Here is a 27,465-nt window from a genome sequence, read left to right as displayed (position 1 = left end):
TGCATCCAGCCTAATGTCGCCTCGCAGCTCTTCGTCTCTTGGGACGTTTACGTCTTCTCTCCGCTTCGGTCTTTGCCCCGCGGACCGGGGTCTGAATCCTGGCACCGCCACTTGCTGAGCAAATGACTGGCGCTCTTGGAACCCCACCACCTCCTCGTCCAAACGGGGCCAGTAAGAGGGCGCCGTCCTCAGAGAGCAACTGAAGGACAGAACACGACGATGCCGCCGCCTGCGGCCACGGGGCCCAGTCCAGGTGACAGCTCGCCAATGCCAGCAGCTGTTACTGAGATAAGGTAAAATGTTTCTGTGATGCTCGGTGCTGGTGCCAAGCCCGGAACTGGCCTCTGAGGGGCAATCGTGAGGGCCGCTGGGTGCAGAGGACGGCTGGGCCTCAAACCCCCTGCGTCCTCATCCACTTCCTAGAATGGACTGTGAACAGAGGCTGCTCCCAAGTTCAACCGGACCACAAGCATGGCCCGCAAAATGGTTAAGAAAAACATTTTAGAATCAGAGGCCAATATCTGCAAACTGGGGGATGTGGGTGTCTGACTTCCCCTCGAACAACTCAGGAGACTGCCTTCCTGTGCTGGGCGACCACGGGCTGGCCCTAAGCAGACAGGCACGGGCTGGCCAGTCCACCGAACTCCCGCCCTGCCACTGGCCTCACTTACCACCAGGAACCGCCAATCCCCAAAGGCACAGCTGGCAGCCCCAGCTTCAGACCCTTCTGGAAGCTCTATTTAAGTCTCAGCTTGGGCTGCCTCTTAGCCAAAGGACACCGTAAAGTTTATTCTCCAGCGTAGAGACCTCTGATTCCCTCGTTCAAACAGTTCTGCTCAACTGCCAATTTCTGAAACCCCTGCTTCTGTCTCCGGGGAGACCCGACCTGGAGCCTCCCGGGTTGTCCACACCCCTAGTAAGAAGCTGTCGCGCACTCAGAGGAGAGGCTATTTATAGAGCTCGCTTCTCCACACTGGTTTTTCAGGCCGGGAGAGATTTCCCTTCCCCACGCTGCCCCATCTCCCTCCTTCTATGGGTATCGGCTCATTGAGGGCAGATGCTGAGAACAACTGTTACCCTTTAAAATACCCGCCTGGATCCGGTTCCGACCGCCCTCCCGCAGCAAGGAAGCATGAGGCCTCCAGTAGCATGGTATTTGCAAAGCCGGGAGTGGGCAGACACCCCGTCTGAGAGACGAGATTCGGCGAAACGCTGCTTTGAACACCCGGAACAGCAGCCCCAGAAAGTAAACCTTTTCAGGAAGCTTGTCTGGCTCCGCCCTGATGATGCTGGGGTCCAGCGGGCGACTCTGACACAGGGCCACGTCCAGCCCCCCAGACCGGCTCCCTCCTACCTGCGGCCGCTGCGGCCGCTGCCCAGCCTAGCCTCGTGGGTACACAAAAGGGGGCTGTACCGTTTCCTGGGACGCTTTGTGTCCACCTGCCAACAGGGAGCCTGAGCAGAAAGAGGCACCGCTCCAGGCTGGGTGTGGGGGCAAGGCGGAGCTCAAGCCTCAGCTCTACGAAAGGGGGATGAGGATAAACCCCACGCCAGCCACACGCCTGGCTTCCCATCAGGGGTGTCAGCGCACAGTGACCATCAGGGGAACCTAGAAAGGTCATTCCATCCAGCACCCTGGAAGATCGCCGCTCTTGCCTATAAGGCCTTCATTAGGGCGCCAGGCATGGCACGGCTTCCAGAACCCATGTCCAGTCTGCCAGGACGCTTGCTGCCACGCTGAGGAGCTGGTGCACACAGCTCTCCTGGGGTTTCCCAGCCTGGAGCTCCGCCCCGGGAGAAGGGGGCGGGGCCTGCGGTTGCTGCTCCCAGGAGGGAGGAAGGAGGGAAGTGCGGTCTGACACAGCAAGGAGAGCACGGGGCCAGCAGGCAGAGGCCTCGTGGGTGGGGAGAGAGGGTCCTGCGGCCCAGCCCAAGCGGCTGCCCCCAGGAGTGGCCCCCAGAGGGGAGCGGGGCGGGTGGCGCTGGGCCGGCGGGCAGACTCACCTTCCTCTCCAGGAACGATGCGATCAGGCCGAAGTTCTTGGGGTGCTGCATGAATCTGCGGGGAGAGAAGGGCGGGCCTGAGACCAGGCCGAGGAGGGCTGCCCAGCTGGGCGACCGCCGAGCTCCCGGGCGCCTGCCATCTCCGCTGGCCCAGCACCGCCCCGCTCGGAGCAATTAAGCCCAGGGGGGTGTGGGAAGGGCCGCGGCAGGCGGGACGGAGGGCTAAGGGAGGGCGTTCCTTGGAGTGAGTCACTGGTTTTAGCGCCTTTGAAAATACATTTGTTTGTCCTGCTGGAGGCGGGTTCCAGGAAAAATGAGGACATGACATGCAGCCCTTCGGTGGGGTTCCCCCCCTTTTACACTCTGCCTTTGTTTCTGTCTCTGGCTGGGCCTGGGAAGCTGGGCCTCGCCCGGCCCACGCGGGGCCGCCACGGGCGAGGTCGCGGGGCAGGACCCTGAGAGGTGAGAGCAGAGGCTTCGAGTGCCCGCCAGGAGGCAGGCAAGCCGGCCCAGGAGGCGGAAGGAAGGGACCCGAGCTGGAGGGGTGGCGGGGAGCTGGCACCCCACCAACTGGCTTCCTGCGAAACAGGGAGAATTACTGGGAAAGAGCTGGGCCAGACTGAAATGTCAGGGCCACAGGAGCAGGCGGACAGCGGGGGCGGAGATGTGGGTCACGGCTGCTGGGGCCCCGGGGATGCTGGGTGGAGCCTCGGCCCGCCCGTCCCCAAGACGCGCCACCGCCCCGCGGCCTCCCTGGGGAGAGGAGAGGCTGCTGGGGACGCAGGGGCCCCGGGGTCCCCCCACCCCCCCGCCGCCGCCGGAGGGAGCCTGGGCCAGCGCTGGCGATGGTCCTGCCCAGCCCTCCAGATGGCTGGGCAGGAGGCCAGTGGGTCCCTCCCCTGCTCCCCAACCAGACACTGGAGAAGCCAGAGCGGCCTCTTCTCTTTTCCCAGAGGAAGCCGCGAGTCAGAGGCAGGCTTCCCAGCCTGGGATCCTGCCTGGGGCAGCTCGCAAAGCTGGAGGCGGCCTAACGCCCTGATTTTCCAGACAGTCTTCCCTTCTCCTCCCTCTCCCTGCCCCAGTGACACTTCCTTCCCCACAGATCCCTTCCTTGGGGTTTCCCCACGCAGAGATGGGGCCCCAGGAGACCCAGAAGCACACTTGGGAATCTCTTAGGTCACCTGTTCCACCTCCCTCCAACCTACACCTGGGTCCTCTGCCACGTTTCCGGAGAGTTTACTCTGACACTGGGTACCTCCAGACGGCTAAGCGAGGAGGCACTGAGGCTACACCCATTTTACAGACGTGGAGACTGAGGCTCAGGGAGGGGAAGTGGCTGCTCGAAGTCACAGAAACAGTAAGTGATGGAACTCTACGCCACCGGCACGTGATTCTCCGAGGCCCTGAGTGCTATCAGTTCCGCTGAAAACGAGAGGTCACCCAGGACCTTGAAAGACTCAAGGTGCCAAACTGGGTCTCAGCAGACATCAGCCCAGCCTGGGGCCCCCATTCTGCAGCTACTGGACTAACAGTGTGAAATCCTTAGGTCGGAACAGCAACATGAAAAATCTAGAAAGGCCAAAACACAGAAAGCATTCCCAGAAACCTCTTTTTTTTTTTTAAAGAAAGCATAAATAAATAAAATATCAAACATACCAAGGGGAATTTAAATACCTAAAGCAACGGTAATTCTTAGCATCCATGACCATCCTACAGTCACTTCACTGGTTTTTAAATTGTACAACACCAGACACAGGCTGACTTGATTTGACGTCTGTGACCGTGAGGACCTAGAAATGAGCCGCTAACTACCTGCGTTTCCTGTCTCTGAGCAGTAAACCCCAAACACACGGGAGGAATTGCTCCCCAAAGCGCTATTTCCTGTGGAAGGTCGCCGCATCTGTGTTAGGCGCTCGAAGGTGCATTACACCGTCCCTCTGTTTTTATGTATGCTTTAGAATTTCCATAATCAAAAGCCATTTAAACAAACAAACAAAAACTTTCCACACAAGACCCTCTTCAGTCGCTCCTCCTGCATTTCCAAGTCCTGGTGTCTGCCCTGGCTGAGGCACCCCAGCCTTGCCCACGACCCAGAGCCATCCCCGTCCCTGAAGCCCAGTCTGGCACTTTGGGGCCACCCAGCTCTGCAAAGGGCAGCGACAGCCCCAGCCCCTGCGGCCTGGCCCCGCGGTGGGTGGCTGGAGAACGTGGGACACCTCTTTTGAAGAAAATCTGAGGCCTTCTCGGGAGGCAGAGGTGAATGTGGACGCCCTGCAGCTGAGTCCCCCACGCCCTCCTGGCTGAGCGCTGAGGCCTCTGCCTCAGTCTCCCACCCTCTTGCCTTATGGGGGTCCTGGGTCCTGAGGAGGCGCTCTGTGCCCAGGATGTGGTTCCCTGGGACACACATTTTGAGTCTGGTGGGGGAAAGGAGCACTTTCTCCATCTGGTTCCTCACTCGTCTCCCCAAAACAGTCATTCTACTCTTTCATTTTAGAAGAAGCCCCAAGCTTCACCTCTTAGCATCCAGTTCCTGCCTCTGCTTTCCGAGACCCCCCACCCTGCTCCCTGGCCCCATAGCCCCCTCTCCCCCGACAAGCCTCTCCACTGCAGCTGAGCCCTTGCCCTGAAGCTGGGGGAGTCTGAATCCTGCCTCCACCATTTGCAAGCTGTGTGACCTTTGTTAAGTGTCTTAACCTCTCTGAGCCTCTGTTTCCTCATGTGCGTAATGGGGATGGCCTGGTAACGCTGTTATGAGGGATAAGAGGGACAAATGCACAAACCCCAGAAAACATCTGTCCAGTGTCTGTGATGAAGGATGCGCTCCACAAATAGCCGCTTTCCAAGTAAAATGAAAACCGAAAAGTCACCGGCCAGCCACATAACCCTGCCCAAGGCCTCGAAGGTCCTCCTGCCTTGTTCTTCTGATACACACTGCCCCATTTCACATAAAACTGCCTTGACACTTTGTACTGGTTTGAATAGTGTCCCCCCAATATCATGTCCTCCCAGCACCTCAGAAGGTGACCTTATTTGGAAATGAGTCCTTTGCGGATATAATTAGTTAAGATGAGGTCATGCTGGAGTAGGGTGGGCCCTGAATCCAATGTGACTGGTGAATTTATAGGAAAAGGAGAAGACACACAGAGACACACAGGAAACAAGACCACGTGAAGACACAATGAGACGGTGAGACCCATCTCCAGGCCGAGGGATGACAACGATCGCCGGCCACCAGCAGGTGCCAGCCAGGTGCGAGACCTGGGACAGACTCTCCCCTGGAGCCTTCAGAAGGAACCACCCCACACCACACCTTGATCTTGGACTTCCAGCCCCCAGAACTGTGTGAGGATAGATTCTTGTTGTTTAAAGTCACACGGCTGGTGGTCACGTGTCGTGGCAGCCCTAGGAAGCCAACAGAAGCCTCAACAGGACGGGTTTCCCGGGACAGGGGAGGGTGGCCCGGCCAGGCCCGCCCCCCAGGGACGGGGACTCACTTCTCCCGGAAGGTCTCCTTCTCCTGCTCGCTCCACAAGTTCATGACCTGGCGGTCTTTGTACACCTTCATGGGGTCGTCCATGAGCCCGTTCATGTTGATGAACTTGATTCGCTGCTGGTCGGCGTCGTACAGCATCGGTGGGATCACGGCCAGCTGGCGCATCTGCTTCTCCAGGTTCTGGAGGGAAATGGAGATGGCAGAGGGCTCCGGTTGGAAAGCACAAGACAGCGGGGACAGGGTGGGGAGGGGGAGGGGTGCTTGCGCCAGCACCGGGGACCCAGGTGAAGAGCAGAGGGTAGGGATATTCCGGGCAAGACAGGAGAAACGCAAAACCAGAGAGAAAGCGGATGATGAGTTAAAAAATAATAATAGCCCGTGCAGGGGAAGGGAGAATTTAAAGGCGGCCCCAGAGAGGTTTATGGTGGGCAGGGCTGTTAAATTAAATGCAGAGAGCAGCAGCCACCTTATCTGCAGAAAGAGGGGAGCAATGAATCTTCCGTTTGGAAACGCAAGTGCTATAAAATACCGCAAGAAAGATGTGCAGCCCAGCTGGGCCGGACTAGCTCAGGAGACGGGGCCTGGCCCTCCAGCTGCAGAGGGCACGCGGGGTGGGGGTGGGGGGCTGCCTTGCTCTGGGGGGGGGCCCGGTGAGGCTGCAGAACCATTTCCTCGCCCGCCACCCACCCCCAGTCCTGGATGCAGCTCCTTCAAGCGTGCCCACTGGGGACCAAGCCTGCCCAGCCCCGTGCTCAGCAGGAGTCGGGCGGGCTCGCTCCTAATGCATCAGGATGGCTATTAAGAGGCTCTGAGCCGCCACTCAGCTGGACTCATTTCCCCAAATCTCTGCAGCCAGCCCATTACTGGCGATTAATTACCCATCTCCGGAGGCAGGCGAGGGTCCAGCCCGGCCAAGGTCAGCCGGTTCAAAGGCTCCGCTGCCCAACTTCCCACATCCAGGCTCTCCATTCAGTGCTGGGGATTCCCAACAGGGGCAGGGAAGCGCAGCGGGGGCAGGGCCCTGACCCTCGGCTGAGACGGGACCCCCACAGAGGCCTGACCCTCCCTGGCACTCGAGCAGCTGTCCAGCACCTTCACCTCCCCCATCTCCTCGGCTGCCCGAGATACACAGCACTGGCAGAGCCCAGGCAGGGTTTCTCCTGGCAGGAACCTCACCCCTGCTCTGCTGCCTCTCCCCAACCGACTACCGCAAGCTCCCCCCAGATGGAGAGCATCGTTCCCGCCCAGTTCCCTCCTTCCCACCCTCCCAGGGAACCTCAGGTCAGCCTGGGCTGGGTGGGGTGAAGTTTCTGCCCTGAATTCCCTTTCCAACCATCACCCGCGAAAGCTGGTCCCTCAGCATCCCTGGGGACGCTGGCGGCTGCATTCTTGTGCGGCCAGGACCTGGGGAAGTGGGCCTCCGGGATGGGGGCCGGGGTGGGTGGGAGGGGGACACTGAACCAGCTGGGATGCCAGGCGCCCTGCCGGCATCAGGCAGGGAACACACGGGAAAGGGCCGCCCTCCTCTTGTTCCCACGTGCCCCTGTGGGACGTGTACGTGGCCACAGCATCGGCGGGACAGGAGCTCGAGCGAACCCACAGGTGTGAGGACAAAGGTTTTCCAAGCTCTGCTTTCTGCAGACTGGAGCGTGTTCAAAACGGGGACACAGCACGTGAAGTTTTAAAACGAACGCTCTTTTTTAACGGCCAGAGAGTCTGAACTACCTGCATCAGACTCACCTGAACAGCCTGGTGAAAATGCAGATTCCTGAGCTCCGCCCCAGATTGGCTAAATCAGAACTCCTGGGGCAGGGCCCTAGGGAACTGCAACTCAAGCCGGACTCCCCCTCCCCAGGACTCTTAAGTCTGTCCGAAGTGAGAATCAGTGGCCTAAGCAGTGCCACCCGATAGAATGTTCTGCAACGATGCAGGTGTTTACTGCCTGCTCTGTCCAACATGGGGCCACTAACCACATGTGGCTTCTGAGCAACTGAAATGCGACTGGTGCCACAGAGGAACGGAATTTTTAATTTTATTTCATTTGTGTTAATTTCCATTTAAATAGCCACGTGCAGCTAGAGATGACTGCGCTGAGCTGGAGCCGCAGTGCCTCCCATCTGGACAAAAGTTCTGCCTGGACACAAGGCCCCGGGGAGGAAGAATGTGGCCCCTCCTCTTGTGACGCTGCTTCTTGTCTACTGTGATGTTGGGAACATGGGGGGGTGGGGCGGGGGGACTGGCACATTAGATGCTTGACCGACAAGACTTGGGAGGGGACAGGCCAGCACCAGCCCTGCCCCAGAAGCAAACGCCTCCTCTTTCTGCTTCCTGGTCACCTCTGGGCTCTGGTGACCACAGCCAGGGTCACCTGGCTGATACAAGGTCATCTGGGAACTCCTGACAGAAGGTCCCTGGCTTGGCGAACAGCTGGTGAGATGGGAATCCCCCTCTGCCCCCAGTTCTGGGCACGGGGAGGCTGACCTAGAAACCACAGCTCTCAGGCCCTCGTGCCCTCTGGCTTCTGGTCAGGCCCAACCAATGGGAAGCACTGAAAGTAGACGGGGGCGGGGCTGGGGAGTGAGAGGCGGGGTACTTATCTCCTGTTTCCTCCCCGCCGTGGCATCATGGATGGGGCCCTTCCTGGCCCTGTCCTACCAGGGGGCCTCCTCTCCTCCACAGCCCCAGGAAGGCCCCTCTCCCTGCTTGTCCTTCAGGCTGGGGATGGGCAATGTCTACTCCCCTGGTGCCCCACTGTCCCACCTTGCCTCTGCCCACACTTCAGTAACAAGCCCCTTGATTTCAAGCATCCAGGTGAATTCTGCTTCCCGCTGGGAGCTTCTCCACGCGCAGGGGGCACAGCGGGTGGAGCCGAGGTCAGGGTCAAGGCCGTGGACTTACCTCCTGCTCCGAGAGGCCGTCGATGATCTCGGACACCTCGTGCTCGCTGCGGGCGGCTGACATGGAGAGTCCGCTGCCCCGCTGGCCCACCCTGCTGGAGACCAAAGGGACACGCTCAGGATCGACCCCTCGGCAGCTAGGGACACGCGGCCGGCACAGCGGCACAGACCCGAGCCCACAGGTTCCCCAGAGGCGGCGTGTGGGCAGTGAGGAGGGGCCAGGCCTCACACCCACAGAGACAGCCCCGAGCCCAGGGGTCCAGGGGAGGGCATGGAGCCCCCAGACTCACCCAGAAATGCCAGAACCCTTTTTCTCTCCTAAGATGCCCACCAAAAGGCCAGCCACACAGACCCACAGACAAAGCCCAGCTCTGCCTCTTCGGACCTGTCCCTCAATGTCTCCCCTGTACCACGGGGATAAGGTGGCACGTGGCTCCCAGGACTGGAGGAGGCATTCGGTGAGATACGCACCGTGAGTGTCCAGTAAAGAGTGAAATCCAGCATCCCTGCTCGTGGCCCACCACCTTATCTGTGTGACAACAGATGTCACGGCCGCATGTCACCGAGCACCTACTCTGCGCTGGGCACTCCTACGCAGGATCCCACCCCATCCTGACGGCCACCACGTGAGACCAGCATCCTTCTCCTGTGATCCACACCAGGGATCTCAAACTCAGCTGCCTTCAGGGGCCGCATAAATGAACGAAGCTGGGAGGGTACCAGCCTGTGGCACACCGGAAGGAGAACTCACTCCACCAAAATGGATTTAAGCTTCTTTCCATTAAGTATTAAGGCTGGGCAGGCACCAAGGGACACATCCAAGGGCTTGATGCGGCCCCTGGGCTGCCCGTTTGAGACGCTGCTGTGCTTTCTGTTTCACGCCTGCCAGGGCGCCTCTGTGAACAGTGCCTCGAGCTGACCCAGGCCGTGGGAAGCAGGAAAGGAGGGAGGGAGGGGGGAGGGGGAGGGGAGGGGGGAGGGGGAGGGGAGGGGGGAGGGGGAGGGGGAGGGGGAGGGGAGGGGAGGGGGAGGGGAGGGGAGGGGAGGGGGAGGGGGAGGGGAGGGAGGGGAGGGAGGGGGAGGGGGAGGGGAGGAAGGGGAGGGGAGGACAGGGGGGAGGGGAGGACAGGGGGGAGGGGTGGGCCCGGCCCCCCGCCGCTCACCTCTGCATGCGCTCCTGCAGCTCCCGCTGCTTGCGGATCTCGGGGAACTGCTTCTCGTAGTACTCGCGCACCTTGCTCTCCTTGGCCCGCCGCCGGGGGTTGTTCTCAATGCGCTCCACCTTCTTCTCCCAGGCCTCCATGAGCTGGTCATAGCGCTGGCAGAACTTCTGCTCCTGGGGGCATGCGGGGGAGCCCTGCGGCAGCCGTTCCTCCCGCATCCGACACCCAGCCCCTCCCCGGCTCCCCGCTCGCCGTGTGCCCGGGCACACGTGGGCAGACACGCGATCACACGCGGGCACGTGGGCAGACCCAGGCACGTGGGCAGACACGCGATCACGCAGAGACCTGAGCAGACCCAGGCCAACCCGGGCCCCTGAAGAAAACCCACAGGCTGCCCTAAGGACCCGGCCGCCTCGCTCCCTGGGGAGTGGGCCACCCCCTGCCGGCCTCCCTCCAGAAAGGCCTCGTGCTTCCAGCCACATGTGGCTGTGGAGTTTAAATCAGGTAAAATTAAGTAACATTTAAATTCAGGTCTCTGGTCCCTATGCCACATTTCTAATGCTAGTAGCCATGTGAGGCCAGGGCTACCACCCATAGTGGGCAGTGCACACAGACCATTTCACTCATTGTCAGTTGCGTCGGACGGGGCAGCTCTGGGGTGTCCATCAGGCCCGGGACAGCCGCATGGAAAACATTCTCTTTCTGAATAGCTCCTCATCCCCCGGGCTCAGGCCAGCCATGCTCCCCACACCCAAGGACTGGGTGTGAAGACTCAAGCTGCCGCCATCCAAGACAAGGAAGTCCCTCTCCAAGTCTAACCACAGTGCTTCCTGCTGTATGTCCTTCCTTAGAGAAAAGACCCCGGCCCGGCCCAGAGTGTAGCTGCCTGGCTTCCGAGTCTCCAAGGTGACCCGGACCTCAAGCAGGCAGGGAGCATCTGGCTGTCCGTGAGACCCGATCTCCCCGTCTCTAACAGCTGCCGTGGACAGATGGCATGGTCTGGGAGTCCCGCTTGAGTGCCTCCTCGACACTTCAGCATAATCAGAAAACCCGTCTCTGGTCCTCGTGCCCAGACACCCCTCCCCATCCTGAATTTCAGCTTCTGACCAAGGCAGCTTGTGACCTTGGTCCTCAACAAACCCAGCGGCGTGATGGTCCCCAAGTGGCCGTCAGGCCAGCTTTGAGGAGCAGAACTTGACCTCCAGCTCCCGGGGGTTCCCCAGGTATGTGGGCTGCCCCAAGAACCCTTGGGAGGTCAAGTTCCAGTAGAGACAATAGCCACACATGTTCGTGGCAAGGTGCCGAGAACAGCACCCCTGAGGGTGAGAACGGGCATGAAGGAAACCCAGCCCAGCCCACCATCAGAGCAGGGGACCCTCCCCACGCTCTCAGCCCTGCCAGAGAGGCCTCAATCTGATGGGTGAGAGTGAGAAAATATGTCAGAAGGGGAAAAGGCGAGAACATGTTCACCAAAAACCAGCAGAGGAAAAGAATGCAGTTACCCGTGAAGATAGGCAAGAAACCCGCAGGGCCACCAACCAGCTGCCCAGTGGAGGGGCGAGCAGGGCGGCCAGCAAGACGCCCCAGCCCTGCCTGGGGCCCTCGTGGAGCAAGGGACAGGAACAGCCGTGCAGGCACCCGCAGCCACACTGCCCAGCCCCGAGCACCACACGCAAAGATGTGAGCAGCTCCTGAGGACTGTCCAGGATGAGGAAGTCCCCCTCCACGTCTAACCACAGTGCCACCTGCTGTGGCCTGTGCACTGGAGGTGCTGTCCGTCCACTGAGGGCCGAGGGCACAGGGCGCCTCGGGACAGAACACAGCAGTGGCTGCGGCCCTTCCCTGGGGCAGCAATGACCCTGCCAGGGGGTGTCCACATAGCGGCCCTGCTGGCCAGGGAAGAAAGCAGGTCACACACTCACATACACACATGCACACACTCACACATAACACATGCACACTCCCTTACACATACATGCACTCGCGTGGACAAATACATACACTTACATTCTCACACTTACAATACACACTCACACCCACACCCTCACTCATAAACTCACATACACACATTCTCACAGTCACACTCACGCCTCAGAGGCTGAAGCGCTGCTGAGCTAGTCCGCCGGGTGCCAGGAGGAAGAATCTGCAGAGGAGAAGGAGGATGGCCCCTGCGAGCACAGTCTGTGTGTGTTACGGAAACAGGTCCCCCTCAGCGGGAATTCTTCTTCGTAGCCCCATCATCACCGTCAGCATCACCATCGTCATCGTCACCATCAGCATCGCCGCTGACACTAGCTAAGCGCCACTGTGTCACATGCCAGGCACAGAGCTGAGTCCTTCCCGCGACTGACTCTCCCAAACAACAAAAGGCCATGACCGCCATCCCCTCTGTAGAGGCAGGAGCTCAGAGCTCAGGGCCGTCAGCCCGGGATCACACAATTAGGGACGGGAGGTCAGGATCCTGATGGTTGTTCTGATAAAGTCCAGTACGTCTATTTTTCCTTTTGCTGCTCATGCTTTTGGTGTCAAACCCAAGATCCGCTGCCCAATCCAAGGTCGTGAAGATTCACCCCTATGGGTTTTCTTTTAGGAGTTGTACAGCTTTAGCTCTTGCATTTACGTCTTTGATTCATTTTGAGTTACTGTTTGTGTTAATTCTGTGAGGTGGGATCCAACTCCATTCCTGTGAGTGTGGCAGTCCTATTGTCCCAGCACCATTTGTTGAAAGAGACGGTCCTGTCTCATTGACTGGACATGGCCACCTGTCAAAAATCCAGCATCCACCGATGTGAGGGCCTGTTTCTGGCCTCTCTATTCTGTTCCATTGGTCTCCATGTCTGTCCTTAGGCTAGAACCATGCTGTTTTGATTATTGTAGCTTTGTGAGATGTTTTGAAATCAGCAAGTGACTCTTCCAACCTGGTTGTTCTTTTTCAAGATTGTTTTGTCTATTTGGGGTCCCCATGAATTTTAGGGTCAGCTTGCAGCTGACGGTTCTGAGCACCCACTGCAGTCCGGGCATTGCTGTGAGCACACTGCTTGCAGCCTTTCACTCAGTGGCCTGATGAGGTGCGTGTTACTATAATCCCCACCAAACAGAACAGGAACCTGAGACCAGGAATTAAATGATTTGCCCCGGTCACCGAGCAGGGCCAGGATTTGAACCCCTCCTACCCCGCCAGGTGTGTCAGGATGGAGCTCTACACTCAGGGAAACAATGAGAGATGGGGTGACCAGGAGGTACCCCCAAAACTGAGGAAGAAAGCCTCAGGCCGACGGACAGAGCACAAGGAGGGAAGTGTTAGGGAGGTGGTTGGAGCTGACGGGCCAGGGGAACTGGCCTCTGTGGTCACCTGGTGACCTGGCGTCCTCCAGACCCCCAGGGAGCCTGCAGCCTCATGCAAAGGCCTTCTGCTGGGCTCAGCGGCCCAGGCACCACAGACTTGGAGAATGCTCCCCTGCTGGCTGTCCTGCGTGTTCAGCGATGTGTGATGGTGACGAGGTCGAGCTCTCCCAGCCCCTGTCCTGCTGCCTGTAACTCAGGCTTCAGAAGCAAGTCACGGATGCCGGGGCAGGTCAGGAAAAAGCCCAGAAGTGAAAAATAAGAGGTGTGAGGGATATGAGAGGAGTGAGCAAAACTTTAGCCGTCTCTAAAAAAGAAATAGATAAAAAAGGAAAGTGGGGACAAGCCAGGAGAAAGAGAAAAGGCAGACTATGCTGAAAATATGCCAGTGCCCACTGTAGTGGGTTCAATGGTGACACCGCCCCCAAAAGATGTGCCGCATCCTAACCCCCAGGTTCGGGGTTTGAATCTTCAAATGTGACCTTATTTGAAAAAACGTGTTTTCAGATGCCATTAAGGATCTTGAGATGAGGTCATCCTGGATTAGGGTGACCTCTAGATCCAGTGACAGGCGTCCGTGTGAGAGAAGAGAGGGGAAAGGCCAGCTGAGGATGTAGGCAGAGATGGGAGTCATGTGGCCTGGAGCCACCAGGAGCTGCAAGAGGCAGGGAGGAGCTTCCCCTAGCACCTCTGGAGGGAGCACAGCCCGGCTCCCATCTTGATCTTGAACTTCTGGCCTCTAGAGCCAGAAGTGAGAGGATACATTTCTGTTGTTTTAAGGCGCCTAGTTTGTGGTCACTTGTTACAGCGGCCCCAGGAAATGAATACACCCACCGTCCAGGCCGAGCTCAGCCCCTGACTAGCCCATCCTGCCAGGCCATCAGTCACACACACTCCCCCCGCCAGGCACTGCGCTAACCCTTCCTGCAGCCCCACCATGACCCCATTTCACAGATGAGGAAAAGTGAGGCTTAGGGCAAGACGGCTGTCCCAAGATCACTCACAGAGGGTATGGTGGGTAGGGTTTGAATCTGCGCACCTCAGCGGCTTCAGGGGGCGCGGGGAGGGCAAGCTCAGCTTCCCAGGGGAGAGCAGGGCAGGCCTAGTGGAGGCTCCTGCTGGGGTTGGGCGCCCCTCTGGGGCAAGAGCCTCAGCTCTCTGGGCAGAGCAGGAGCGTAGGGCAGCGTGGGTCCCAGGAACCTCTAAGGAGTGAGGGCCCCACAGAAGGGGACCTGACTGACATGGGGGGTGGGGGGGGGGGCGGGGAGCATGCAGATCTGAGGGGCCCGTCTTGGCCAAGCGCCCTCCCAGTCCTTGCTGATGACGACGCATGGGGCTTTGGGTTCATTTATATAAGAAGAATGAGATCATTCCAGACGCCCTCCCGTTGCAGCTTCTGTGGTTTAGGAACTCGTTTTCACAAGGGCCTCTCTTAAGATGGGCTCAGCTTGACCACAAAGCGAACCCAGAATTTCTCAGAAGTCTCTCCAGTTCCTCTATCTTTAAATAAGCCCATTTCCCCTCCATCCCCTCAAGGGACCCCTCCCGAGGAGCCCTGGGAGATTTCCGAACAACTTACACCCACCCAACTCCACCCCCCAGCAGCCACTGGGATCCTTTTAAAATGTAAATCAGATCTCCTTCTTCCAGCCCCAAAGGAACCCCACCCCTGGGCAGGACTACAGGGGAAAAGCTGTGAATCAGGAAACGCTGTGAATCGTTAGGTGTGATAAAGAGAGAATTTCCTTCCTCCAGGAAGTGTTCCAGGTGAGGGTCTGGGTGTCTGCACCTACGTCCTAACAGCTCAACACAAAAACATTCATACTTACACACGCACACGCACACACACACACACACACAAAGCGAATATAAAGAAATGTTAACCATGATGGATTCTTACACACACACACACACACACACACACACACACACACACACACACACACACACACACACAGCGAATATAAAGAAATGTTAACCATGATGGATTCCAGATAGCGGGCTTATAGGTGTTCACTGTTACTCTTCTGTCAGATTTCCTGTATCACTGTCAAATTTTCCGAATAACTAAAAATTCTTAAAGATTTTGTATTCTTTATTAAGAATACATCAAGAATAAGTGTCCGACTGTGTTTAGAGTAAAATCTAGACATTCCATTTCCAGGTGACCTGGCGCCCATGATTTTCGACCCCAGCCCCCCACGCGTGCCCTGTACTTCAGGCTTGCCTGCTACGTGCTGTCCTGTGCTGCCCCCCAGGCCGGTTCCTGCCTCAAGGCCTCTGCACTTGCTGCGCCCTCTCCTTGACACTCACACCCCCACATATTCACACGGGTGGTCCCTTCTGGTCATTCCTCTCTCAGTACCGTAGTCGGATATCCAGGCTGTCCCCAACCCCATCCCTCTGCACGGCACTTATCACTGCGTCTCCTCCACTCAGGCACACAGCACGTGCTCAGTAAATATCTCTTAACTCAATGAATGAGATGGGATGCCCCGTTTCATGAACCCCATCTATCCAGCCAGGCGCCTCTGGTCACCATCCAGTCAATGTGGGAGTCTGAGGAGGTTGGAAAGAAAAGGGAAGCCCACCACTTCTCACCCCGTGGGGCCCTGGGGTCTAGGGTGCTGCCCAACCAGCTTCCCAGTCGCCCAGCATGTGGGCCAGAAATGTATCCCTTCTCCAAGGGCCCAGCAGAGGTCTAAGGCCAGAGCAGGGTGCGTTCAGAAACTGGTTCAGAGGGACCGAGGCCCTCAAGTGGTGAAATCAGAGCTTTTGTGAGATGGTCTGAGAAAGAGCAGCTCTGTCTCTGGCTCTAGAAGGACTCAAACCTGCTGTAGAAATTCAGGTCCCAAAGGAAAACCAGCTAGTCAATGTCCTAATATGCAGACTTGAAGAAAAACGGCATAGAAATGAAGGTGCAACCTGATCAAACCACTCCTGAACTCCACTCAGTGGACTTCATCAGCTACACAAACTCCTTTACTGTTTAAGCCCATCTGAGCCATTGCTTCTTCCTCTCACAGCTGAAAGAATACTAATGGGTAACTCCCCCTCCATCACTCAGCCCTAACCTCACCCAGTGAATCGGTGACGTAAACGCCCACCCTAAACCACAACAAAAGGTGTCCTTTCACATGTGCTCCCCCTGCCCTGGGCACGCCTCCCAGCTGAGACGGCAGAGTGTGCGGTGGGATGCAGGAGTCCGTACCACTTTCTAAGCAAGGGGGGCCTCACTGCTTCTCTGGGCCCGGATTTTCCCGAGCCCGGAATGGGCACAGCGGGCTGGGCAAAGCTCATTTCTCAGGGAGCGCCCTGCAGTCACTGCCACCCAGCACACAGCCCACACCAGTCTTCCACCTCTGCCAACAAACCTCTCTCTTTCTGCCTAAAATAGCCACAGTAGGGCCTATGACAAGGAACCAATTTTCCCGGCCAAGATTTTGCTTTCTCCCCTTCCAGGCTGGAAAAGGAGGGGCACAGTTCCCAGCCTCCCCACCCACTCACACCCCAGCTTCCTTGAGGCAGCCGAGCCCTGAGCCCCCGGCTTCACGGAAGCAGCTGCTGTCTTTTCCCATTTCTCTCACTGCCCTTGGCTTTTCTTCACACCCTGGACACGCAGGAATGAGCTGCAGAACCCAGGGATCCCGGTGGGTGTGGCCTGAGTGGCCTGGACGGTCTCGGCTCTCAAGGAAGCCTGGTCCGTGGAGGGGAGGGGGCAGCAGAAGAGATCCCAGGGGTGGGGGACGAGGTGACGACTTACCCATTGTTTCCGGGCGTGATTCCTCCTCTTGAAGTACAAGATTAACTTTTTCCGCATCGCCTGGTTTCTAAGGAGGATGGAGATAGCCAACCGGGCAGGTCAGAAATGCAGGCTTTCAGGAATTCCGTCCCTTGCTGAAGTTTGCCCCTACTTGCCCCTATGGGCTCCCGGTGAGCTAAGGCACATCCGTAGCCCCCCCAGGGTGACCCACGAACTGCCAATGTGTGTCCCTCCCCCGTCACCTACAAGGTGTCCCCACCCACACCTGGGCTGAGCGTGGCCTGCAGAAAAGGGGGTTCCAAAGGGGGTCGAGGTCTTCCTGCCCTCCCCGGAGCTGCCATCACCCCTACACGCACCCAGGCTCCCCTCTCCCGTCAGCCGCACCTGCCACGGGAAACTGGCCACAGAGAAACTGCCACAGCCTTAGAAACGCAGGCCGGGGAGACCAAGCCCCCGAGACCTGCAGCTGCACAGAGGCAGGGTCTTGGGGTCTGGCCTCTGTGACCCCAAGCCACCTCCAACCAAGCCCCTGCTGTGTCCCCCTGGGGTGGGGGTGACATGGACAAGCCAGCGACAGGCTGGTGGGAGCCAGCACAGCAGGAAGCCCAGGAAGCACCTGAGGGGTCTCATGCCTCGGCTCAGGGAAGCCAGACCCCTCTCGCCATCAAAGCCCTCAACCAAGGAGGCCACACACAGCACTGCGGGCTCAGAGGGCAGCCAGCGCTTCCCCGGGGAGATGCGGGCTGTTCAGAGAGAGAGAGAGGCAGGCACAGGAGAGAGACACTAAGACGAGGAATGAGGGAGAATAAAAAGACAGACAGACAGAGCTCCAGAGGAAGGCAGGGAGACAGAGGGAGAGGGAGCGACAGAGAGGTGGATGAGATCAGATCCCAAATGAGGACAGAGGGAGAGGGGCCTGGGGCCTGGCAGAGAGAGAGACAGAGAGAGAGACAGAGAGAGAGAGAGAGAGAGAGAGAGAGAGAACAGGCCGAAAGGCAGAGGAAGACAAGATTCAAAGAAAGGGGGGCGATGGACGAACAACAAGGCCCTGCTGTATAGCACAGGGAACTATATTCAATATCCTGTGATAAACCATAATGAATATTAAAAAGAATGTACATATATGTGTAACTGAATCACTTTGCTGTAGAGCAGTAATTAATACAATGTTGTAAACCAACTATACTTCAATAAAGTAAAAAACAAATTAAGGGGGATGGAGGCCCAGAAGGAGGCAGAGGGAGACTCAGAGATGCGGACCAATACGGAAGAGGATGGAAGACTCACCCCCAAGCACCCCCTTCCCCTCGGCCTTTTCCCCACAACTTCCGACGCACAGCAGCGTGTAGCAGCTGGGGCCTGCGGGGGTCACAGACGGGCCCCGGAGAGCCCACCAGGCCCATGAACTTGCTTGCCCCCCAGCCGGGTGTACATCAAGATCAACTTTTCTGGGGAGGGGTCCCCCGACTTGCTCACATTCTCAGCCGCGTCCAAACTCTTACCAAAAGCTTACAAACTGATGACCGGGAGTCCCGCCCCGTCCAGCCTCCAGGAGGTGTGGCACCTGTGGGCCCCCAGGACCCCAACCTCAGGAAGAAGACAAAGAGGAGGACACTCCAGGCCCTGACGGACGAGGAAGAGCCCCCAACACACGCCTCCCGGGGGCTGAAGGGCCTGAAATCAACCTGCCCTGGGGACCCAGTGGGGAGTCGCTCTCTGCTCCCTCATCCCCCACAAACAGACACCACGGCCTCAGAGACCCACCTCCCAGCGGCTGTCGGGGTCTGCCAGCACACCTCGTCCCCGGGTGGACCAGGGTCCCCAGGCCTCGCAGTGATTTCCAGCAGGAGGTCGGCATCCCCACTACCTGGGCTCAAGTCGGAGATGCTGTTGGGCCCGCATGGTCCCTCTTCACCTGCGGACCCCAGCCAAGCTCAGCCCTGTCTCCACCCATCTCCTGACAAGGAAAGGCCACGCCCACTTCCAGGAGGGTCAGTGAGGGGACCCTCGGCTCCCTGGGTCATTCTGGTCTCGCCTCCCATGGGCCAGGCCTCCCGCCTCGAGGTCTCGTTACTTCACATCAGCCTCCCCCTCCCCAGCGGGTGGGCGCTGGGGGTCCTCAGTCACACAGGCTGAGACCACAACCCCTCATTCCACAGCAAGGTGTCTCTAAACAAATCTCAGATGGTCTCAGCCTCAGTTTCCTCATCCGAATAATGGGAGCAGTAGCATTGTGCTTTCATCTCCTCAGTCATTCAGCAAACGTTTACTGAGCACCTACTATGCGCCGGGAACTGTTTTGGGCCCTGGGGACATAAAGGTGAACAAGACAAAGTCCCCAGCCCTCACGGAGGTGACGCCTAGAGGGGCCACACTGACAATAAGCAAGATAATCCTGGAGTCAGGAACTTATGTGGAGGGTGGGATAGTGACTGGGGGAGGGGAGGGTGTAGCTATTTTAGATTCTGGGGTGCAGAAAAGTCTCTCGGAGACGGCTGCGAGCTGATATCTTGATCACCAGGAGGACCCAGCTGTGGGGCGATCCAGGGGGAGATGCACTCCTGGCAGAAGGCACTGGGAGTGCAAAGGCCCTAAGGTGGGAACAAACTCAGAGCGTCTGAAGAACAGACAGAAGACCCATGTGGCTGGAGAGCACTGGGCAGGGACAGAGGGGAGCGACAGGAAGGAGGAGGACAGCTGAGAGGTTGGCAGGGCCGGCTGCACAGGGCCTTGTGGGTCGGGGCAATGGAGAGGGTTTGGACTTGGAGACGGCAGCTGAGAAGGCCAAGAAGCAATGACAGCCCAGAGCAATGAGCCCACTAGCGCCAAGGTCTTGGTGTCTCACCCCATTCTCCAATAAAAGGAGTCATTTCTCAGGACTTCCCTGGCAGTCTGGTGGTTAAGACTCCATGCTTCCAGTACAGGCAGCGTGGGTTCGATCCCTGGTCAGGGAACTGGGATCTCACATGCTGCACGTGCAGCACGGACAAAGGAAAACAAAAAAAAGAGCCATTTCTCCCTGGAGGAATGGCTGCATCCAGAGCTGCGGCAGGAAATATACAAGATGAGCCCAGAACATTTTTAAGTAAAGAAAGAGTTTCCGACGGCCAAAGCTGGAACAATTTAAGAGGCAAAATAAATAACGCTAGCACTAGATTATAGCCCGAAGAATAAAATAAATAACCACGCATCCACACGGATATAAATAAATGACCGAATAAATAAATAAAGGAGGGAGGAGGGACAAATGTGCCTTACAGAATTCCAATTAATAAACGGAGAAGGACTGAGGGAAGTTGAAAATCACTATTAGATACCACGGTGCTAATTACCGCAGGCTAGACCCTTGCATGAACGTGAAATCAGTCTGCAAAACTTTGAGAAGAGACAGGAAATTTGCACAGCCTCGAAGCATTTCCCCCAAACATTTACTAATCATTGTGGCAGTTTAACTTGTGCCCACAAATTCTTTGCTATTCCCCGTCCAGGAGGTGTAGCTGGACTCCCCTCCCCTTGACAGTAGGCTGGATGGTGACCTGCTTCTGAAGCACAGAGTAGGGACAGGAAAGACAGCAACTCAACGGTGGAGACACGGCTGACACCTCCCTGAGCAAGGGGGAAGGTCAACACCACCTGTAGTGACATAAACACCACCAGTCAGGGGTGTCGGGTGCTCCCGATACATCATGATGGGAAGGGCACCCCCTCACCTCTGTGGGACTCTTCCCCCAAATCCACAAGCCCAGCGTCCTCCGGAGAAAATATCAGACACACCCAAATTGTGGGACCTTCTGCAGAATCCCTGACCAGTCCTCTTCAAAAGGGTCGGGGTCAGGAAAATCGAGGAAGACTGAGACATGATCACAGAGTGGAGACCAAGGGGACATGAGGACGAAATGGAAAGCAGGAACCTGGATCAGATCTTGGGCCAGAAAAAGGACATTAGTGGGAAAACCCAAAGGAAGCCTGTGGTTTAGCTAATAGGACTGTACCGCTGTCCCTTTCGTAGTTTTGATAAATGTACCTTGTTCGCGTCACATATTCGCATTGGGGGATGCTGGGTGGAGGGTACACGGGGAATTCTCAGTACGGTCCATGGGCTCCACGTCCCCAGATACGGGGCCGACTGCGCTGTGCCACTTTATATAAGGAACTTGAGCCTCGCGGATTCTGGTATCCACGGGGTTCCTGCAACCACCCCCCGTCACTGTACTACCTCGGCAATGCTCCTGTATATCTAGCTCTTTTAAATTAGACTTAAAAAAAAAAAAAAAAAAAAGAGGGACAAGACCTACGTTGAAATGCCATAGTGAGATCAAAGACAATTTACTTGAGAGCTAGCAGGGGGCTTGGTGTATGTTATGAATGGAAATGTGTCCCCCCACAAAAAAAGATGCTGGGGTCCTGACCCCCCACCCCCAATACCTTAGAATGTGGCCACATCAGGAAATCAGGTCATGACAGAGGTCATCAAGTTAGCATGAGGTCAACAGGGTGGCCCTGGTCCCATATGCCTGGTGTCCTTATAAAAAGGAGCAATTTGGACAGAGAGGCAGATGCACACAGAGGGAAGATGACATGAAAAGACACAGTGAGAAGGCCACGTGAAGGCGGAGGACTGGAGTGAAGCGTCTACAGGCCAAGGACCGCCAAGGAAGCCAGCAGACACCAGAAGCTGGAGGACGCACGGAAGAATCCTCCCCTAGCGTCTGCAAGAGATCAAGGCCCTGCCGGTACCTGGATTCCCGACTTCTGGCCTCCAGAGCGGAGAGAAAATGAACTGTTCTAGTTTTTAGGCACCCAGGTGGTTGGGACAGGCTCTGGCAGCCCGAGGAAACTTGCACAGCCTGTAACAGCGTCGACAAGCACGGTGCTGTGACTTCGAGCTGAAGAGGCCTCGGTGAGAGCAAAGACTCGTGGGGGCAGAGGTGATGCACGGAGCCGCCTCTGTTCCCCACAGCTACCAGAGGGCACGAATTCTCCCTTTTGCTGATCCGGGTTTCCTTCCAAAGCAAGCACCGTGGCTGGCACCCAGAAGCATCCGCTTACTGCCAAAGAGGACAAATGTCAAGTCCACAGGTTGCAAATGGGCGCAGTGCACGGAGCGGAGCCAGCTCGTGAGACTGTTGTGTTTGGACTGCGGCGCCTTCTAAAAAATCTGAATTTGTTGCCAGTATTGAAAATCAGAAGCTGCTGCATAAAAAGCTCAACATAAAGCTTCTCTTTAAAAAAAAATCAGGCAGCCTGGCCACGCTCCCTCGTGGCTACAGACGAGGAACTAAGAACTAACTGTCCCTTCAAAAGCGTGAGGAGCTCACCACTCACCCCAGGCTTCACCACTCCCTACCGCCTCCCACCAGCCCTTTCCCCTCTGACTTTGCTCCCGCCCTGGAGGCATGCATCTGCGTGGTTCGCAAGCCCCTAGACATCTGGTTTGGGGTGACCACTTGTCCAACATTCTTCTGGCAAACACTTTTTGAGTGTTTATTTTGTTCCAAGAAGTGTTTAGGTATTGCAGCTGCTAATGGCATACTGCAGACAAATCTTCTCTGCTGAGATTTTGTCCAAAATTAGGGAACAGAGTCCAGAGGGCTCTGGAAGGACCGACAGACCAGCAATGTGATGAGTTTGCCGGTGGAGGCATTTATAGGGTGCAAAGGATATCTCAATCTCCTGGAGAAGGCAGGGTTTAAAAAAGCACAGCCTGTCAAGACATACGGGCCTTGTCGGCTGACACTGGACTAGGGGGAGAAACGGGAACCAGAAAGGAGGAAAAAGGAGTTGGAAAGTCTGTGGACGTTCAAGGAGAGTCTGGCCAGGCCCTGGGTGGGACTGGCCCTGGGGTCTATGGAGTTCTGAAAAAGGAAAGTGTGGGGGCAATCAGGGGAGGCTTCCTGGAGGAGGAGAGGTTTGAGATGAAGCTTGGGAGAAGTAAAGGAATGGGGTGGGCAGAGGGAAATGAGGAGAATACTGGGTTCCGGGGGAATAAGGGTGACAGTGAATTTGAAGGGAGTGAGGAGGGGCGTTCAGGGAGAGCCAGACCCCTGACTGTGGGGGAAGCAGCCCATGCAGGGCCCTGAATGCTTTGGGAAAAGCCTGTCAGACTGGGGTGACTGATGGTCCAAAACATGCTTACTAGGGGCCAAGCACTTTTCTCATGCAAGATGACTCCAAGGAGACCAACTTACTGACAAGCTAAGTGATGTGACTTGCCCGAGGTCACCGGGAGTCCAGACTGCAGACCCAGGAGAGGGAAGCAGGGTGGGTGCGCAGATTGGGCTGGTCTAGGAGTTTGGCTGTGAGGCCCTGGGGAAGTTACTTAACATCTCTGAACCTCCAGAGCAAGACCACAAGGACCTGTTAACAGTAACCTGGGTCCTGAGCACCCTTTCCACCTGCACGGCCCCAGGGCATCAGCCAGCCCTCAGCGAGGGCTGAGGAGGGGAAAAATCAGTCTGAAGACAAGAAAATTGGGAAGGAAGAGCTACCAGGAGCTAGCAGGCTTCCAGGCCCCGAGGGGAGGAGAGGACACCAGGTGAAGGGGTGGCCATAGCAGAACACACAGGAGCCTCAACCATCACCGTTGCCTCAATCCCATGCCCTTTCACCGAATCACCTGTGGGCTCCCCAACCCAGTGAATTCATCTCCGAGCTCTCCCGGCAGGTCCGGCCTGCAGAGAGGAGGCCAGTCCCTCCACGGAGCACGGGCTGATGCGGCTCTGGGGTTGCCCCCGCCCCCATCTCCTGCCCTTTCCCCTGCTTCCCAAAGCCTGGGAGGTCTGAGGAGTCAGTCCCGAGGCCTGGGGCTAAGACCCCACAGTAAGTCACCCGCCTCCCCCGTCCCCGACCCCGCCAGGAGCAGGGGTGGCCATCCCCACACCTCCCGAAGAGGCAGGTGGCAGAGGACAGCAGTTGAGGTGGGTACAGGTGACTTCAACACATCCGCAATTGCCAGTGCAGCAGGAAGTCAAGCGTGAAATTAACTTTAACTCCACGGCCCCAGCGCGCAAACACTGAGAAATTAAAGTGACAGGGCAAGGTCCCTTGGGGAGGGGATAACCTTCCACCTGGCGGCAATTACAGCAGCCGAAGAGAGGCTGGGAGGCCCGGCTGGGGTGACCTGGTGAAGCGCTGCATCCTGAGAAGCAGCCCCAGCCTGATCTGTCTTCTTGTCCTTATCAAGCTGTCTTTCTATCACGGGCGTATTTATTTATGGTCCGTCTGCAGCACCAGAATGGCGGGCCTCATCCACTGCTGTCTCCCCAGGACCCAAACAGCGGCTGGTACAGAGCAGGTGCTCATAAATATTTGAATATTTGAATGAATGACTGAGGGATAACTCTTGGTCTCTGTTGATAAAGTAAAAAGAACAAAAATCACAGAACACTTCCTACACGCCCGACACCGAGCTCAGCACTTCAGGGATGGTAATTCACTGAATCTTCAGCAACCCATCTCACAGATGGGGCAACCAAGGCACTGGTAGTAAGTGACCAGCCACACGAGCCAGATGCTTGGGGCTCTCAACACGCCCCTGGCCCATCGGCTCCCCAAAATCCAATCCAATCACTTCTCAGCATAAACGTCATCGTTGGCCTCCCTTCGCACAGATGATAAAACCCAAACGCCTCACCAGCTCTGGGAGATCTGGCTGGCACCTTCCTCTCCCTCACCTACCCCCTTGGGACATACCCGCCTGCTCCGTCCAGCCCCAGGGCCTTTGCACTGCCTCTTCTACCTGCCTGGGGGGACTACACTTCCAGCTGCTGCACAGTCCCCGAAGGTTCCCTCAACTGTTAGGTCCTGCCCTGATCTCCCTGGCTAAAGTCCCTCCTTACTTTCTCTCCCATCACCCTGTTTGCCATCTTCACAGCACTTTTTAAAGTACATGACTGCACTGACTTAATGATGACCACACTGAAATTAAAATTACAGAAGTGATTAGGATTTCAGAGGCCAACTATGAAAAAAAATTAAAGTTCTAAGAAGAAATCAGTTCAAATAACTTGCTTACAAATACATTTTTCTAACATCAAGCTGACCACTTACAACAGGAAAAATCTTAAAATTATTTACCTCTATGTTTTACACTTAAACATCTGTTCATCTGTGACTTAGATTTGGAACAAATTTCACTAGGCGGTTACTTACAGCCAAAATGCACTCTAGGAGACCAGAGCCATCCTCCGAGGAAGATTATGGGATATAAAAATAGGGCGTTGGTTCAGTAAGCTTAGAGTTGTATTCGTAACGGTACCTTGTTTGCTAGTATTATTTGTAGGGATACCTTTTTCCTTTGCTGTTTGGACTCTATGGCTGTTTTCATAGCCTGAAATCATCCACATTATTCGGCTTAAAACATTACTCATTTTTAGTTTAGTGAAAAAACTTATGTAAAAGTTTCAGTGTAATAATATTGCTATCAAAATTGTTATGCTGAAAGGAAAAATAAAACTAGGTATATTAAAGCATAAAGAGCTTAAGATAGCTATGTGACCCCAGTATTTTTTATTAGCTGACGTTTTCTTATTCACTTATTAACTCACTTGTTTTCTGTCTCCCCTGCTAGATAAAACTTAATGAAAGTATGGGTAACTTTGTCTTGTTCACAGCTGAATCCCCAGGTCCCTAGAACAGGGCCTGGCACATAGTAAGTGTAGTAAGTGTGTATTGAACGAGCGAATGTTCCCAGCAGGTTTGCCCAGATGAGAACACCTCACCCCCATCGCCTAAACCAGCTGTGACAGGCCCGAAAGGCCCCCTTGTCCTCACCTGACACCCATCTGGGCCTCCCCCACTCCCAGCAGTTGTCCCCACGATGAGGCAGGTCCCAGGAAGCTTATAAAGACTACGGTGGCCTGATTGAAAAATAAACCGTGTAAAGTTGAGACAGATTTGGTACCTGAGCGGCGAACACGCTCTAAGGCCAGACAAAAGCACAGGCCACAGGGGACACAGAAACCCTAGCACTACACCAGTGCTCCCAGTACAGGACACTCCGCAGCCCCTGCCAGCCACAGGCTGAGTGACGGCCGGCCATACAGGTGAGGCATCCTCGGCAGGTGCTCTCGAGACCAAATGGGCCGAGGACCTCGCTGTCAGCACGGGATTTTCTAGGTTCCTCCATCAGAGACTCGGGGGTGGGTGGCCGTGCTGGTCACCAGAGCCTAGACTAGTCACTCGAGTCCAGAAACTACAACAGAAGGGACCTCTGCAACAACTAGTCCAGAGCCAGGGAGTTTAAAACCATCGAGAGGTTTGCATGCCTCCAGGGATGGGGAGCTCACTGTTGCACGTACACCCTGCAGTTCCACCCCAAGGAAGCTCAGACAATCAGACCAAACTGGACTGCCCACTGGACCAGCTAAGCACCGCCCTCCTGAGGTCACACAAAAATGAACCTTGGGGGCTTCCCTGGTGGCGCAGTGGTTGAGAGTCCGCCTGCCGATGCAGGGGACGCGGGTTCGTGCCCCGGTCCGGGAAGATCCCACGTGCCGCGGAGCGGCTGGGCCCGTGAGCCATGGCTGCTGAGCCTGCGCGTCCGGAGCCCGTGCTCCGCAGCGGGAGAGGCCACAGCAGTGAGAGGCCCACGTACCGCAAAAAAAAAAAAAAAAGGAAGCTTGAACAGTTCAATGATTGTGATCCCAAAGGGTCTCTAAGCTAACAGTCCCGGAGTCCTCGCAGCCACACGTTCCTCAAGGGGCAGGACCCCTTTTACCTTCTGCGCTCCTGGTTAACGTGAGGTTATATCCCCTCCTCAGCCGCGGAGGCTACGCTCCCACTAATGCGTCCCGAGAAAAAAGCCCGCCCCCTCCGGCAGCCACGCCTCCAGTACCTGGCTCCCAGCTTAAACACACAAAGCCACTGGTCCCCAGCACAGTCCAGCTGTCCCTGCTCTGCCAGCTCAGCCCACACCAACTGTGGGGGGCAGTTCACTGATATCTTTTCGCTTCTAGCATCCATCTGGGAAAAGGCCCCGTCACTGGGATACGTCATATCGGCCCCTCCAAAGCCTCTGGGTCTGGATCAGTGCTCCCAGCTGCTCCACACTGGGCTGTGCCACAGATGGACACCCTGTGCAGACCATCGGGCAGTCGCAAATGTGCTTACATCAGAGGCCACACCGTGGGCCCCTGCTCGCTCCATGGCCGCCCCCGCCCGGCCACTTGCTCCTCCTCTAACAGCCCCCCTCCTCCACCTCTCCAGAGCTGTGCGTGCAGCTGGCCCGCCCTCCCCAAGCCCAGGTCTGTTCCCAGAGCTTCACGGGGCCACGCCCTCTGCCCCTCCCCTGGCCTCACAGGCCTCTCCATCCTAGGCCCGGAACTCTTGCCCAGGTCGCCCCCTTCCATCCCCTCCTCCAGCACCTGGCCCTGGCTGGGAGCCCGCTGGGAGCTGAGAACCCACATCCCACCCTAGGCCCCCACCCCGCTGTGCATCTGCACGGCTGCCCACGGGTACTCACATTTTGATGTTCTCATGATACTGCCTGGTGTCAGAGGGCTGGTTGTACAATGGCTGCAAGGAAAGAGACAGGGAGGCGCGTCGGAGCCGGGCCTGGGCTGTGGGCAGCCGGTGCGAGCTGGGCCGGCTACTACCCCACTGCAGAGCCCTGGGGCCCCTCAGCCGCAGCGCCCCAGGCCCTGGCACCAGGGAGCCATCCACTGGTGTGGGAACCAGCTGCCGGCAGGCATGAAACGGAACACGAGGACCCAGCCGTCAGCCCCGGCGAGGAACAGGCTGTAACGCTCTGGGCACAGCTGTGGGTACCAGGAGCCCTCACTGCAGTGGCTGCCGTGACTGCTC

The 27,465-nt window shown here is 56.9% G+C and overlaps 1 protein-coding gene across 22 annotated transcripts in view; it reads right to left on the bottom strand.

Moving 5' to 3' along the window:
• NCOR2 (nuclear receptor corepressor 2) overlaps positions 1–27,465 on the bottom strand; it is a 222,235-nt gene that overhangs the window by 87,271 nt on the left and 107,499 nt on the right. For 18 of the 22 annotated variants that reach the window (XM_082667549.1, XM_082667548.1, XM_082667559.1 and 15 more), the window contains 6 exons: positions 27,125–27,177; positions 16,663–16,729; positions 9,558–9,730; positions 8,396–8,489; positions 5,499–5,677; positions 2,005–2,059 (listed from right to left, as the gene is read on the bottom strand). In XM_082667549.1, the coding sequence (XP_082523675.1) occupies positions 2,005–2,059; positions 5,499–5,677; positions 8,396–8,489; positions 9,558–9,730; positions 16,663–16,729; positions 27,125–27,177 (621 nt within the window). The remainder of the gene's footprint in view (positions 1–2,004; positions 2,060–5,498; positions 5,678–8,395; positions 8,490–9,557; positions 9,731–16,662; positions 16,730–27,124; positions 27,178–27,465) is intronic. The other 4 variants (XM_082667541.1, XM_082667552.1, XM_082667553.1 and 1 more) reach the window with 1 other exon arrangement.

This window comes from Grampus griseus (assembly GCF_964374135.1).
Source record: "Grampus griseus genome assembly, chromosome: 12".
Lineage (NCBI taxonomy): Eukaryota > Metazoa > Chordata > Mammalia > Artiodactyla > Delphinidae > Grampus > Grampus griseus.
The sequence above is the reverse complement of the archived record's forward strand: the minus strand, read 5'-3'. Positions and strand labels throughout refer to the sequence as shown.